Source organism: Tupaia chinensis, unplaced genomic scaffold, assembly GCF_000334495.1.
Source record: "Tupaia chinensis unplaced genomic scaffold, TupChi_1.0 Scaffold143952_1, whole genome shotgun sequence".
In the NCBI taxonomy this organism is placed as follows: Eukaryota; Metazoa; Chordata; class Mammalia; order Scandentia; family Tupaiidae; genus Tupaia; species Tupaia belangeri.
Window position 1 is genome coordinate 202,457 of NW_006203803.1, and position 15,373 is coordinate 217,829.

Sequence of the window (15,373 nt, forward strand, 5' to 3'; positions counted from 1 at the left end):
TGTACAATCATCTAGTACTATATTCAAAAGATGAATCCAAGATATCTATAAATGTAGAATGCACTGTTAAATTTTGAATCTGTAGTAAAAAGAAAACTATGACATGTCATGTCGACAACTTTAAGAAGTGCACTGATTTCAGACGTTAAAATGTGGGAAAAGTGTTAAAACCTCCTGATCATGGCACTGTTAATAACAACAAAAAAATTTTAAGTAGCCTAAATGTCCACCAACAGGAGGCTGGCAAAATATGATACATCTTTAAGAGAATAATTTTGTAGCCATGATTCTTTTTCTCTTTTTTGGTACCATACTTATAAAATGTTTTGTTTAGACAGCACCTACTGAAGTTTGTACAGGCTGTTCTTACATGAACTAGCTCTAGGCTGTTACATTGAGAATTCTTATGTGTACTTTTTCAGTTTCTTTGCTGCTATCTGATACTTACTGACACAGGGTACCTCTGTATCAAGGTGCAGTTTATTCTTATTAAGGGCTCACAAAACATATCTAAGCTTATTAAAGTTGTGAAGTGAGGGGGGGGGGAGTAGCCATAGGTAGGAAACACCTAAAGGCGTTCTGTATTTTTTTTTTTTTTTAATTTTTGCTATTGGGCACATGTGCTCACTAGAGACAGATGGAAAGTGGCAAGGCACTCCCAAGGGGGATGGCCACCCTGTAATCCTCCTTCATTAACCTCTCAGGATTTTGAGCACACGTGCACATGCACCCACTGATTTTTCAAGCTGCTGGGTCTGGGTCTTGAACCACAGAGTCAGCCATATGCGATCCACTGCCTTAACCTCTATGCTATCTGCTGGCCCACTGCTCTGCCTTTGAGAAAGTGTGAATTGATTCATGAACTCTTTCACATAAATTTTAGCTGCACAGAAACCTTTTCTCTTCTTTTTGGCTATAGTTAAAATAGTAATATAGTTGCTAGTAAATAATGTGTATAGCAGAGATATTATCTTGGATAATGTTAAATTACCTTCAGATTATTTTTAATAAATTTTATATCAAGATAGTGAGAGCAAGTGTATTTATGCCTAAGTCTCTAATCTTTGGTCAAATATGCAGAGATTTAAATCATTTAGTTAATGCTTCATAAATAAATACACTAGTATCACTGTACATTTGAAAACAGCTATTCTAAATGCAGGGAGTAACTGACATCTATATAGATTTATGATGAATATGCACATATGTATTTATATATAAATTGTAACTATACATATGTATTAAATAAAACATACACATATATAGCATATATAAAATATATTTAAAAACTAAATACTGTATAAATACTTAGATGATAATTTCGATTTTTGAAATCCTTCACAAAATATATTCATTTTGATCAAAAGTGTACAAAACTATCCCAGCACACTGGCACTCACTGCTAAGATGCTGAGCTTCACAGGCTGGGACCACATGTGAGTCCAGGGTTTAATTCCCCTGTCAACCTAGAGGGGGAGCATAGACCTGTGTCCCTGTACTCTTAATGACTTGAGGAAGCTGAGGCAGGAGAATCACAAGCTTGAGGCTGGCCTGGGCAACAGCAAAACTGTTTTAAACAATCTGGCATGATGGCATACACCTGTAGTCCCAGCTGAAAGGCTGAGATAGGCGGATCATGACATGGCAAGAGCCTGTCTTTAAAATAAATAAATAAAAACATGAAAAAAAAATATCCTTCACTTACTTTAATACATTTTGTACCAAGATCCCAGCAACCACTCCCATAGTGGTAGGAAGACTGGCTGCACAAACACCTTCTCGTTTCAAAGTCTTTTCATCAATATTTGCAGCAACTACAAGTGGTGGAGCACACTACATGAGAAAAGTTACAAGAAAACACATTTCAGAAGAGGGGAAAAGTTAAGATGTTCCGAACAGTATTCCATCACATTTAAGTTTGTTTTTCTTTGAACTATGATATATTTTCAATGCATGTAAGAATTCAATTACCTAATAAAGAAAAACAATCCAAAAAAATAATGCATACCGCAAAACAAGCAGATTCTCCAGGAATTATGAGCTGTATATGCCCTGAAACTGCGTTTTCACTGACACCAGATTCCATCCATGTTTGTCCAAGTTCATTACAAGCCTTAATAGAAATACGTGAAAACATAAGAAAGAATAACAAGTAATTTACTATAAATTATTTTCATGAATAATTCAGATTTCCTAGGTATTACCAGGGATTTCTTAAAATTTATTTTGAGAATAAATGAGGAAAGCTGTAAATAATGAAATTCTTCAGTTAGTATCACACTCTATTTAAAGAGTAAAGTGACAGTATTCAAGAAGCAGTCAGTAAATAGGTATATATGCATGTATTTATTTTTATTGTCAGAGGGCACATCCACTCGCCATAGAGAAAGCACCCACTCCCCCAGTAGGGCATGGTCACTGCCACAATCCTTTTCCTCCATTTCTCCTTCACATCAGGATTTTGAACATGCATGCACACACATCTAGCATGTCTTCCAAACCACCAGCACCAGGATTTAAACCATGGTCAATCATATGGAATCCAGTTCCCTTAAACACCTATGCAATAGCACTAGCTCAATGTGCATTTATTAAACTGTACCACAGTTTATGGGATTTTCTTACCAGAATAAATTTATTTTTCTAAAATAATTCGCCAACAAAAAAAAATACCAAAGTACTATTAGGAAAGTTAAAAACAATAATTAAAAATTAAAAATTATTTTTTACTTCTTTTTTTGGAGAGATTTTCGCTATAGGGCGTGTGCGCTTGCCAGACAGACAGAGAGACATAGAGACAGAAAGCGAGAAATCAACCCCCAGAGGGTATGGTCACGCCGCAATCCCTTCTCCTCCATCCTCCTCTCGGGATCTTGGGCACGCACGCACACGTGCCCGGCGTGAGTTTTAAGCCACCGGGTCCGGGACGCGAACCGCGGTCGACTACGTGGGAGTCCAGCGACATAGCCATTACGCTAACTGCTGGTTCCCAAAAATTATTTTTTACTTTTGAGAAACCAGTTTCTTAAGTGATTCATATGTATATTTGGCAAAATAAAAAAGTTAAGACCAATGCTGATCAAATTTATATTTATGAAACATAAATGTATATTTTAAAAGTATCCATTAGAGGGAACCAGCAGTTAGCGTAATGGCTATGTCGCTGGACTCCCACATAGTAGACCGTGGTTCGCGTCCCGGACCTGGTGGCTTAAAACTCACGCTGGGCGCGTGTGCGTGCGTGCCCAAGATCCTGAGAGGAGAATGGAGGAGAAGGGATTGCGGCGTGACCATCCCCCCTGGGGGGTGATTTCTCGCTTTCTGTCTCTATGTCTGTCTCTGTCTGTCTGGCGAGTGCACGCGCCCTATAGTGAAAAATCTCTCCAAAAAAAAATGTATCCATTAGAAGTACTACCTATTTTACAGTTTATTCTATTGGCATAAAGAGAGTTGGATACTACAAAATACGTCACACTGGCAAGTACACAGGTCTTATAGCTATTAGACTAAAAGTAAGCTAAGAGAACATTAAAAACAAAGCACATAAAAGGATTTAAATTCAGAATTATATTTAGGATAGAAATTATATACTGAAAGAACATACAAGAAAATTAGAGTTAAACCCATGAGTGTACCCTCTTACACAACAGAAATACTCACTGTATTTATTGTCATTCGAGCTTCAAAATTGTCCACACAGCTAAGAACTAGATCAACAGGTTTTCCTTCTTCTAAACCACCATTACTAGTTAAAGGAAATAAATTTTATTTTTAAAAAATCAGAATACGAAATGCATTCTAATTAGATTTTATTTGTTCAGTCATCCATTTATTCATGAAATGTCTGAGTATAACACAGTAAGTATTTAATATTAAAGATCCCATATACATTGAGTGTTGAGTAACTCATTATACTGTAACATCTAATAGTCCTTTAAAAGAAATACAAGGATGAAGGAAGTATCATTCTGTTCATGAAAGTTACCATTTTGCTATCAACTTTCACAGATTTTTTTTTTTTTGGAGAGATTTTCACTATAGGGCGCATGCGCTCGCCAGACAGACAGAGACAGCCATAGAGACAGAAAGTGAGAAATCACCCCTCAGGGGGGATGGTCACACTGCAATCCCTTCTCCTCCATTCTCCTCTCGGGATCTTGGGCATGCACGCACACACGCCCAGCATGCGTTTTAAGCCACCGGGTCTGGGACGCGAACTGTGGTTGACTACGTGGGAGTCCAGCGACATAGCCATTACGCTAACTGCTGGTTCCCAGCTTTCACAGATTTTTAATGGAATGCATTTCATGATTTAATGGTGTCCTCACAGTCTCTGGAAAACACCTATCACACAGTAATATTATGTTGTCGAGGAAGTCATGATGTTGTTCTACCTTTTTCTATATAAAAATGCGTCATGACTTTCCCAACCACCGAATATAATGGAGAATACAGAACTTAAAGTTGAGGATCTCTGAGACCAGCAGTTAGTGTAATGGCAATGTAGCTGAACTCCCATGTAGTTGACTGCAGTTCGAGTCCCAGAACCAGTGGCTTAAACTCACGCCGGTTGCATGTGCCAAGATCCCAAGAGGAGAATGGAGGAGAAGGGATTGCGGCATGGCCATCCCCCCTGGGGGGTGATTTCTCGCTTTCTGTCCCTCTGTCTCTCTCCTCTCTCTGTCTTTCTGGTGAGTGCATGCACTCTATAGCAAAAAAGAAACCTCTCAAAAAAATAAAAATAAAGAAAAGAAAAGAAAATTGAGGATCCCTTGTAACACTGTAATTTATAGAAATTTTACTTTTGCCTTTTTTTTTTGACAATAAATACTTTTTCACTGCACTCCTAATACATTAAAATGACACAAAATTACTATTTTTTAAACAGAAAAATATATATTATTCTACCAATTCACTGTCATAACCAATAGGTTTTTCTGATAATACTTAGCTGACATAGTAGAAACCAGACATAGTACAAACTATTCATAAATAAAAATTTTACCTTTTTTTTTAGGTTTGCTAGAGGGCACATGGGCTTGCCAGAATTGAGAAGTGAGAAAACACTCTCTCTAGGGGGGATGGACATACTGCATTCCCTTCCCTTCAATTTTCCTCATAGGTTTTTGGGCATGTACGCACACATTCCCAACATTTTTTCCAAGTTACCAGGCCAGAGTCTCAAATCGTAGTCAGCCATATGGGATCCAACTGTCTTAACCAACACACCAGTGGCTGGTCCCAAATTTTACCTTATTCTATTGATGAAATGTTGAAAATTTTCCACTGTGGTTATATTGTAGTTGTGTACTTCAAAAAGAACATCAGGGTTGATGTTCCTAAGAGGAATGAGAAAGTGATTATAAAGACTACTAGTATGAATAGAAAAGTTGAAAGTGCTGAAGAGCATTTAACATACTTTAAAGAACCAGAATTCAAGCTATCCAAAGGAAATCTCAAGTCCTTATCTACCTGTCTTACCACACTTCAGGAATAAACTGTGTGAGTCCAAAACTTTGCACACTGTCACAGGACTACAAAAATACTTCCATCACAACTAGGGTTACTCTGTGTGCTGGGAATTAAGTCTTTACAAATCCTGGCAGCTACTGCTCAGCCTGCGCAAAGAGTTTCTTTGCTTCTTATTCAATTCAGTACAGGTGTGTTAGGGACCACAAAGAAAGTTCCTAGAGCAGAGGTTGGCAAACTACGGCCCATGGGCCAAATCTGACCTGTTTTAGTACAGCTTGCATGCTACAAATGCATTTTTAAAAAAAGAATTATTTTATTTAACTTTATTTATTTATTTTATTTATTTTAATTTGACCAGAGATGGTCAGAGTAAACAAGAGAGAGAGACAGAAAGGGGGGGAAATGAGAAAGCAAGCTCCCAGGTTCGGGACTCAAACTGCAGTTGGCCATGTCGGAGTCCAGGGCCCTTAACTACCGTGCCACCTGCCAGCCTTGGATTTTACATTTTTAAGCAGTTAAGAAATGTCAAAAAAAACCTATTTCCTCGCATGTAGAAATTAAATGACATTTAAGTTTCAGAGCCCCCAAATAAAGTTTTATCAGCACAGACACGCACACTTATTTTTGTGTTGTTTACAGTCAGCACCATGATACAATTCCTTAGTTGAGCAGCTGTGCCAGGTCCCTGGAAGACTCAAATATCTACCTCGCCCTACACAGAAAAAGGTTGCTAACCCCTGTGCAAGTGGTAAGAAAATTCCTTGTATAAGTGAAATAAGCAGTTTTATAGAGAAAGATTCAAGTCAATTTACATATTAGGTTAACTCCTGCCAAATAGACAAAGTGAGATCTCATTGAATATAGTCATTAATTGCTATCCTACTTACCTCAAAGTGTGTTCTGCCGCCTGAACTTTACTTAATCCTGCTTGATGAGGTTGGAAGAAAAGCCTATTCATATTGGCCAATTCCACCTTGTCATAGTCAAAGAGTAGCAACTAAAATGAAAATAACAGTATTCCAATGAAAAAATACCAAAAAACTAAACATAACAAAGACTAAATGAGTGGACTTTACATGTGATGGATTTAATAGTTTGACAGTAAGTTTAGCTAACTCTAAAACATTAGGTGGCATATATTAATTCATTGAACACCCATGTGAGGTAAATACGTGGATACTAATATCCTTATTTTAGAAATGAGGCAACTAGGGCACTTGTCCAAAGACTACTCAGCTAGTATGTAGTGGAAGTCAGATTCAAATTCAGGCATTTTCAATCCAGTGTCTATACCCTAACCTTAATGCCATGCTGCCTCTCTGAGAATTTAAAGTTCATCCAATATCATTTCAATTTTTAAAGACAGTGCCAAAGTCCAACTTCATTCCAAAGTTTTGCTAAAATCCAAGAACCCAGTGGGAAAATAAAATCTTTAATAAAATAAAAACGAATCTGTAATTTAAAACTATAGGATAACCCAATGATTCTTTTTGTGAATGACACAATATGTATATATAAATGCCACAGTTAAAACATTATTACAAAGAGAATCACTAACTGATCAGCTCCTACTATAGTCTTTTTAACATTTCATTCATTTAATCACTGTACATCAACACAGCTTGTAAAATGAATTTTCCAGGCATGAACACACTGCACGCCAGACCTGCTGAAGATATCACACACACTATCATCAACGGTCCTCCACTTCTGCATCCCCCACATGCACTACCTCTCTGTTTTTCTATTTGATTCCCTTCCTCTCACCCTCCCTCTTCCCATACTGCATTCCAGTAACTGCAACCATTTTCCATCCTTCTATAACCTCCAATCTTTCCGTTTCCATCATACAGTGTGGACATTCAGTATACATTAAGTGGGGACATACTATGTCTCTCTTTCATAGATTGACTTTCTTCATAGATTGACTCGCTTCACTAGAAGTAAATCTTGAGTATTCGTCCACTTTCTATCAAATGTCAAGGGCTTTCCAACTGTAGTCTTAAGCTCGTTTCAAACAGTACTTCATACATACCCCCCCCACACACACACGCACAGTATTTAAAATGGTAAGAATAAGGTTAAAGTCAAGAATTGACCTAAAATTCTGTGACTTTGTATTATAATACCCAGCATCCTAAATTTGATAATAAAAACAAAATGGGATTTTTACAGAAAAATTAACTTAGCCCATAACAATACCCACAAAACCTTAAATATCTTACTAGAAAAGATCTCTCAACATGCCAGCTGATAATTTTATAACCCTATTTAGAATCTCTGTTTAAGCATATTCAGTAAATATGTATTAGGTTGCATCAGGTATTCACTTTAAATTTTTGCCTCATAGTTTGTTTAGAAGTTGCAGGAAATACTTAACTTGAGAACAGGTATGAGCTGTAACTCTGTCACTAACTGGTTTTGATTGTAGGTAAATATTCATTTTTTTTTTTTTGGCCTATGCTCTCATTGGTAAAATAAAGCAACTGACTGAAATCTTGTGATCCAAGGCACTCCGGATACTGTCACAGGATTCCAGGTACTTATAGAGATAATAAATGGGCTCTGAGTCTCCCCGTTTCTCTTCCCCTTATACTTAACCCCATGAATTAGCTTCTCATTTATCTGCTTTACAAAGTGAAGAGTTCCTGGAAACCAGCAGTTAGCGTAATGGTTATGTCGCTGGAATCCTACGTAGTCGACCATGGTTTGTGTCCCAGACCCGGTGGCTTAAACTCACGCTGGGTGTGTGTGCATGCGTGCCCAAGATCCCAAGAGGAGAATTGAGGACAAGGGATTGTGGCATGGCCATTTCCCCCTGGGGGGTGATTTCTCGCTTTCTGTCTCTATGTCTCTCTGAGTCTGTCTGGCGAGTGCACGTGCCCTATAGCGAAAACCTCTCCCCCCAAAAAAACCAAAGTGAAGAGTTCCTGCAACTTACCTATTTAAATTCTTAGTTTACAAACTTGAGTGCATACTAGAGTCACTTCAAGATTTTAAAAATAAAGATGCCTGTATTTTATCTCCCGAGATTCTGATTTACCTATTATGGGAGGAAGTCTGGATACTGGAAATTTTTTTTTAAACTTCCCAGGTGATTGTACTGATAGCAACATTTGCTAACTACTGTTCAAGGTCTCTGAAACTCAAAATATGGCCTGGTCCAGCAGCATCAGCATCACCTGGAGCTCATTAGAGGGGAATGAGCACTTGCCCATGTTTTCCTTTTTTTTAGTTAATTTCATTTATCCATGTAAAAGAGAAGAGGTGGGAAGAGAATCCCCAACAGGATTCTGAAACTGTCATCTACTCCAACCTTAGCCAGTCCTGGATCATGGCATACTCAGGGAGGTCCCTGGACATAAATCCAGAAGCCTCCATGTGGGTCAGTCTTACAGAAAGTCACATTTTACTGCTGTGTCATCAGGCTTCTTCCCCAACTTTAATATGTACAGGAATCATTTGAGGACTTGATAAATATAAATTCTGATTCAGTATGTCTGCGTAAGGCCTGAGAGCTTTGAGTTCGAACAAGCTCACATGTGATGCTGATGCTACTACTTCAGGACCAACCTTGGAGTAGCAAGGCTCCAGTGCTCCTTAAAAGTGTAGTCCCTGAGGACCAGCAGTTAGTGTAATGGCTATGTTGCTGGACTCCCACATGGTCGACCGTGGTTTGAGTCCTGGACCCAGTGGCTTGAACTCATGCTGGGCACGTGTGCGTGCGTGCGTGCCCAAGATCCCGAGAGGAGAATGGAGGAGAAGGGACGGCAGCATGGCCATCCCCTCTGGGGGGTGATTTCTCGCTTTCTGTCTCTCTGTGTCTGTCTGGCGAGTGCACGTGCCCTATAGCAAAAACCTCTCCAAAAAAAAGAAAAAAAAAAAGTGTAGTTCCTGGATGGGACCAGTAGTTAGCATAACAGCTATGTCTACTGGATTCCCATGTAGTCGACCACAGTTCGAGTCCTGGACCCAGTGGCTTAAACTCACGCTGGGCGTGTGTGTGTGCACGCGTACGTACGTGTGCCCAAGATCCTGAAAGGAGAATGGAGGAGAAGGGATTGTGGGTGGCCACCCCCCCTGGGGGGTGACTTCTTGCTTTCTGTCTCTCTCTGTTTTTCTGTGGAGCACACACGCCCTATAGCAAAAACTTCTCAAAAAAAAAAAAAAAAAGTAAAAAGTGTAGTCACTGGAACAATATCCTCAGGGTCATTTCAGAACTTGCTAAAAATATTCAATGATTAAGTCCACTTAATAACTGGTGGATCAAAACCACCAGGGTTAGGTCCTCTGACCTGTGCTTTAACAAGCCTTCCCAGTGACTCTGATAACAGACTCAAACTTGAGAAGCACTGATCTCAGTGATTTCCAGTATCTCTAGCCAATCAACCAAAAGTGATTTTTGGTGTACTTTTATTAAATCTCTTGATTGATATTAAAATTTTAATAAGCATTTTAGTATTTTAGTGCTGTCTTTTCTATATTGATGAGTGCAATTTTAAAAATCACTTTAAGAGTGGGGCGTGTCAACAAAAATTTGTAGGGGTATGTAGGCATTACCCAACGACAACATAAGGTGCGTACAGTTATGGAAAGCATATCTATCCAGTGACTATGTATCTAACATCATAGACTGGCTTTTTAAGTCTAAGATTGGGAGACTGAATTCTCAAATAAGGTTATATTTTTCCTTCTAACCACAATACAAATTAATTTTAGAAAAAAGAAAAAAATTCGGGTAAAAAAAATCCAGAGTATTCTCTAGCTCAAATTCAACAGTAAGAAAGATACATGCTTTCTAGTCTGTCTGGTATAAGCTTGTGTTTATTAAGATACCTGTTAGATGCTTCAGTGTTTCACTCACATACTTTATTAATTTATGGCTTCCTTCCTAAACTTTTTATCTAAAATACTAGTCTACATTGTTTATACTGGATTGTTGGAAAAGCTATGATGCACTTTTGCATAGAATACATTTTTGGCACCAAATAAATTGGTATCTTTAATTCCATTTTTCCATGAACTCTTTTTTTTTAAAATAATTATTTATTTAATTCCAACTTTTTTCTTTCTTTCTTTCTTTTTTTTTTAAAATTTGATTAGAGAGAAAGGGCAAGTGAGAAAGCAAGCCACCAGGTCCAGGACTTGAACTGCAGTCTCCCATGTGGAAATCCAGCACCTTTAACCACCATGTCATCTGCTGGCTCTGAACTCTTAAATTCTCATCACATTACTGCAAACAAAAAAGTCCCTGAACACAATTAGATAGTCCTTGTTTAATTAGCAATACTATCAGCTTCCTTTGGTTATGGATCTGTTTCATTCCTTTGGAAAGAAAGACCAATCTGAATAAATACATCACAAATAGTAAGCCATTAATGATGAGTAGAAAATCCTAGTTTGTACCTGATTTACTCCAGGAGTATTTCCCTAAATGATAGGCAAAGAGAAATGTTTTTACCTTACCAATGCCACATCTTGTAAGCATTTCAGCAGTCACACTACCAACTCCACCAACACCTACTATTGCTACAGCAAAGCTACGAATTTTCTGTGAAATACAAGTAAAGACATACATGTTTGTTAGTTAACTCTTCTTCTAACATGTCATGTGAAATAATCTTCAAAAACCTGGAAAAGTTTATCATACCTCATAGTCGTTTACGATTCCCATTCGTTTCAATGCCATCAGGCGGCTTAAAGAAAACAAGTTTTAAAGCTTACAATCATTTAGTTAATAGTGACACAGACATACATCAACATAGAAGATAAAAACCAAAACACAATCATAAATCCTTTAAAAGAGTACTCTTTCAGCTGTTTTATTTTTTTTGAGAGGTTTTTGCTATAGGGCGCGTGTGCTCACCAGACAGAGAGGGACAGAGAGACAGAAAGTGAGAAATCACCCCCCAGGGGAATGGCCACGCTGCAATCCCTTCTCTTCCATTCTCCTCTTGGGATCTTGGGCACGCACGCAGATGTGCCCAGCGTGAGTTTTAAGCCACTGGGTCCAGGACGCAAACCACAGTCGACTACATGGGAGTCCAGCGACATAGCCATTACGCTAACTGCCGGTCCCATTTCAGCTGTTTTCTTAATCAGATGAAATTGAATTAGGTGGTGGCTTTAAAAACACTGATGCTCCTAGCCAGAATCTGTGAAACCAGATGTTTTGAAAAGCTCTTTACATGTTGGAATGTACAGCCAAGATCGAAACTTAATATTAAGAGTTAATGTGAAACGGAACCAGCAGTTAGCGTAATGGCTATGTCGCTGGACTCCCACGTAGTCGACCACGGTTCACTTCCCGGGCCCGGTGGCTTAAAACTCACACCAGGCGCGTGTGCGTGCGTGCCCAAGATCCCGAGAGGAGAAGGGACTGCAGCGTGACCATCCCCTCTGCGGGGTGATTTCTTGCTTTCTGTCTCTATGTCTCTCTCTGTCTGTCTGGTGAGCGCATGCGCCCTACAGCAAAAATCTCTCCAAAAAAAAAAAAAAAAGAGTTAATGTGAAACTTCAACCTTTTCCCATGCTTTGTTAATATATGTAAATACTTAACTTTTCACACTCACCATCATCAGAATGAGCTCAAGGCTAGAATTCTATTCACTTGTGGCCTCTGCCCATAATGTATGATGTCTACTTTTAGTAAACACCCATTTTATGCCAACGATTTGAAGAGGTACTTCAACTAGTTACTCTTAATCTGTTCTATCAGTATTATCTTAACTTTTAAAATTTATACGGGTATTTATATATATATATTCCATTTTACACGTCTGTCTACCTACCTATCTCCCATTTAGTTACACTTTAAGATGTCACATCATTCTAACAGGCTTACTAGACTATTCAGCAGTCCTCTGGTCCCCACCCCATTTTCTTCTCCTCCCTCACTTTTCAATTCTGTTACCATAATATCTCAAAATAATATGTTAACATTTTTATTTCTTGATTTTCAATTTTAGGCATTATCTGAAAATCTCATTCATACCATCAGTCCCCACTGCAAACAGATACTTCCCATCCAACCAGCCTCCATAAATTATGTGATCACTTTGGTTAGATGTTAACTGTTCGCAACTGGGCCATGCCGTATAAAGAACCTACTGTTTCCTAACCTTGAAGCTAGTAACTGTGTCTCTCCTTATGCTTAATTTCCCATTAATGAAATGGAATGAATATGAATTTTCACAAATTCAACTCCAACTGTTCTCTAGTTGTCTGAAATTCCTCTACATATGTTCATATGCATGAGGTGTTCTATCAATTTAATTTTCTCAAAGATGTTGCTCCAAGAATCAGGCCAGGTGTCTCTAAACTACTGCACACACAGCTACCCTCCTGAGATTTCCATTCATCATTATACTATGAATTCTCTGATTTAACAAATCTTCCAGGTAATTCTGATGCACACTAAAGTTTGAAAGATGTGCTATAGTTACTTCTTAATTTCTCCTATTACTGTGGAAGAATATTATCTGGTAACTTCACAAAGGGTAAAACATAGTTAAAGTGGGGACCAGCAGTTGGTGTAATGGCTATGTCGCTGGACTCCGATGTAGTCGATCACAGTTCGAGTCCCAGACCTGGTGGTTTAAAGTCACACCAGGCGTGTGTGTGTGCCCAAGGTCCCAAGAGGAGAATGGAGGAGAAGGAATTCCTGCATGGCCATCGCCCCTGGGGGGTGATTTCTTGCTTTCTGTTTCTCTGTCTTTCTGGTGAGTGCACGTGCTCTATAGTAAAATCCTCTCAAAATAAATAAATAAATAAATAAATAAATAAATAAAATAAAACAAAGGTAAACTGAAAACCTGCATGTCTCAAAATATTCTTCATCAAAATTCTATTTTTCTAAAATGACAATTTAAAGACTTAATTGTAGAAAGTCACACGAAACATTTAACTGATAGCTTAATTTGCTATGCAAGTCTAAAGTTAGAATTTTCTTTCAAATGTCTCAAGTGCAGTGTCTTCTAGCTTCTGATACTTTTCACAATGTGCCTTTGTAAATCTATTCTCATCCACTATGCTGGGTCTTTGATGGACTCTTTCCAACTGCAAAGTTTTTCTGTTTTGATGAATTTCTGTGAACAATTTGGTGATTACCTTGTTTGGTTTATTTTTCTCATACTGTGTTTCTGGAACTCCTGTTGTTTGAAAATTGTGCTTCCAACAATGATCCTTTACTCTTATTTTCTTTCCCCAATTTTCCATCATTTTAGTTTCCTGCCCTATTCTCTAGATGATTTCTTTCAACTTTATTTCCCAACCCTTCTGTTGAGATTTTCATTCTATTACCATCTCCATTTACGAGGATTCTTAATTATCTGAATGATAGCTGATTTCGTAGCACCTTGTTCCTCTTGTTTGTATTTCACTTATACAATATGCTCTCTCACGTTGGGATATCCATGGTAACTTGCAGAGGCCAGCAGATGGCATAGTGGTTATGCAGCTGGACTCCCACATGGCCCACAATCTGAGTCTTGGACCAGGTGGCTCAAAACTCACACTGGGCATGTGTGCGTGCCACCCAAGATCCCAGGAGGAGAAGGGATTGAGGTCTGGTCATCCCCTCTGGGGTGTGATTTTTTTCACTTTCCCTCTCACTGTCTTTGTCTCTCTCTCTCTCTGCCTGGTGAGCTCATATACCCTAAGACAAATATCTTTAATAAAACAAATACCCAGTAATTTGGAGGAACGTTTCCCATACATAATCTATTTAATATGCTATTTTCTTTTGTTCTGTTCATATTTAAGAGTGGGACACCAATAAAGGTATAAATATAAGGATGTGGGCAATTCTTGTTTGACTTAGAGCTTCTGTTTAGTGATCGGCTGTTCAGCTGGGAAACCCATGTAAGTATTTTTCAAGTCTTTTTTTATTGTTGTTGGCTCTATCAGATTCTCTAAAGAAGAATTTCTCAGACTCCAAGCTGAATGCTATTTACACCTGACTGCCAGCTGTTGGAAATTCAATGGTGAAGTGAATGTCTCCAGCACAGCATTCAGAATATAAGCATCCCATCCCATATGTAAACAAGTTTACCCCTTGTGTCAGGTGCAAAGACCCAACTATTCACAGAAATTCTCTACTTCACTCTCTCCAAAGAATAAATCTTTAGTCTTTTTTTTCCTGGTAAGGAAGAAGCATTTGCCTAGCCATCAGGGTGAAGTAGGGGACCTTCAACAGACTTTTGGCCAAAAGTTACACAGTTCACCACTGCAGTACATTCTGCCGGTGAAATGACAAGCACTTGTAGGAAAGAAAGAAGAGGAACAGGCAGGCCTGGTAAAACCGAGTTATCTGACTTGTTACAGAGCACAGTAACATCTACACTCGCTCTTGCCAGGCCTGCTCCCATTTAAGAAACACTGAGAAACCCTTAGCCGACTCTGCATTTGAGAGCAGCTTCTGAAAGTTCGCAGAGAGAGGTGGACTGACAGCGGCAAGGACAACAGGACACTGGGTACAATATGTCCTCAACAGGCTCAGGAGCAGCCATATGCTGACTCGCTTCGGGTTTATTTAATTTTTTTTAATTTAATTTTATTTAAGAAAGAACATCTTCTGTCCAAGAATACGACATAGCTCTGCCGGTTTGGAGATGGGACCCCGAGAGCAGGAGATGGATACCGAGAGGCCGAGGGGGCCGGACCCGGAGGGGAGCCCCTCGCTCTCGACCACGGAGACAGTGGTCTGCCCCCTTCCGCCTCGGTCCCCTCGGGTTACCTGTAGGGGTTGGAATCCACCACCTCGGAGCTCATCTTCTCGATGCGGGCCCGGCCGCCCCCTCCGTCGCCGGCCCCCGAGACCCGACTCCTCTTCTGGGCGAGCTCCCGCTCCAGCTCCCGCACCCGCTGTCGCCGCCGCTCCACGGACTGCGGCCAGGGCGCG

At 39.2% G+C, this 15,373-nt stretch overlaps 1 protein-coding gene across 1 annotated transcript in view; it reads right to left on the reverse strand.

Annotated features, from left to right (window-relative positions):
- Positions 1-15,365, reverse strand: part of UBA5 (ubiquitin like modifier activating enzyme 5) — an 18,863-nt gene extending 3,498 nt beyond the window's left edge. Inside the window, exons 1-8 of the mRNA XM_006165544.3 lie at positions 15,209-15,365; positions 11,123-11,168; positions 10,934-11,023; positions 6,360-6,469; positions 5,253-5,339; positions 3,661-3,745; positions 2,009-2,113; positions 1,706-1,833 (exon numbers count right to left, since the gene is read on the reverse strand). Coding sequence (XP_006165606.1) covers positions 1,706-1,833; positions 2,009-2,113; positions 3,661-3,745; positions 5,253-5,339; positions 6,360-6,469; positions 10,934-11,023; positions 11,123-11,168; positions 15,209-15,243 — 686 coding nt within the window. The 5' untranslated portion in view covers positions 15,244-15,365. The remainder of the gene's footprint in view (positions 1-1,705; positions 1,834-2,008; positions 2,114-3,660; positions 3,746-5,252; positions 5,340-6,359; positions 6,470-10,933; positions 11,024-11,122; positions 11,169-15,208) is intronic.
- Between the last annotated feature and the right edge of the window lie 8 nt (positions 15,366-15,373).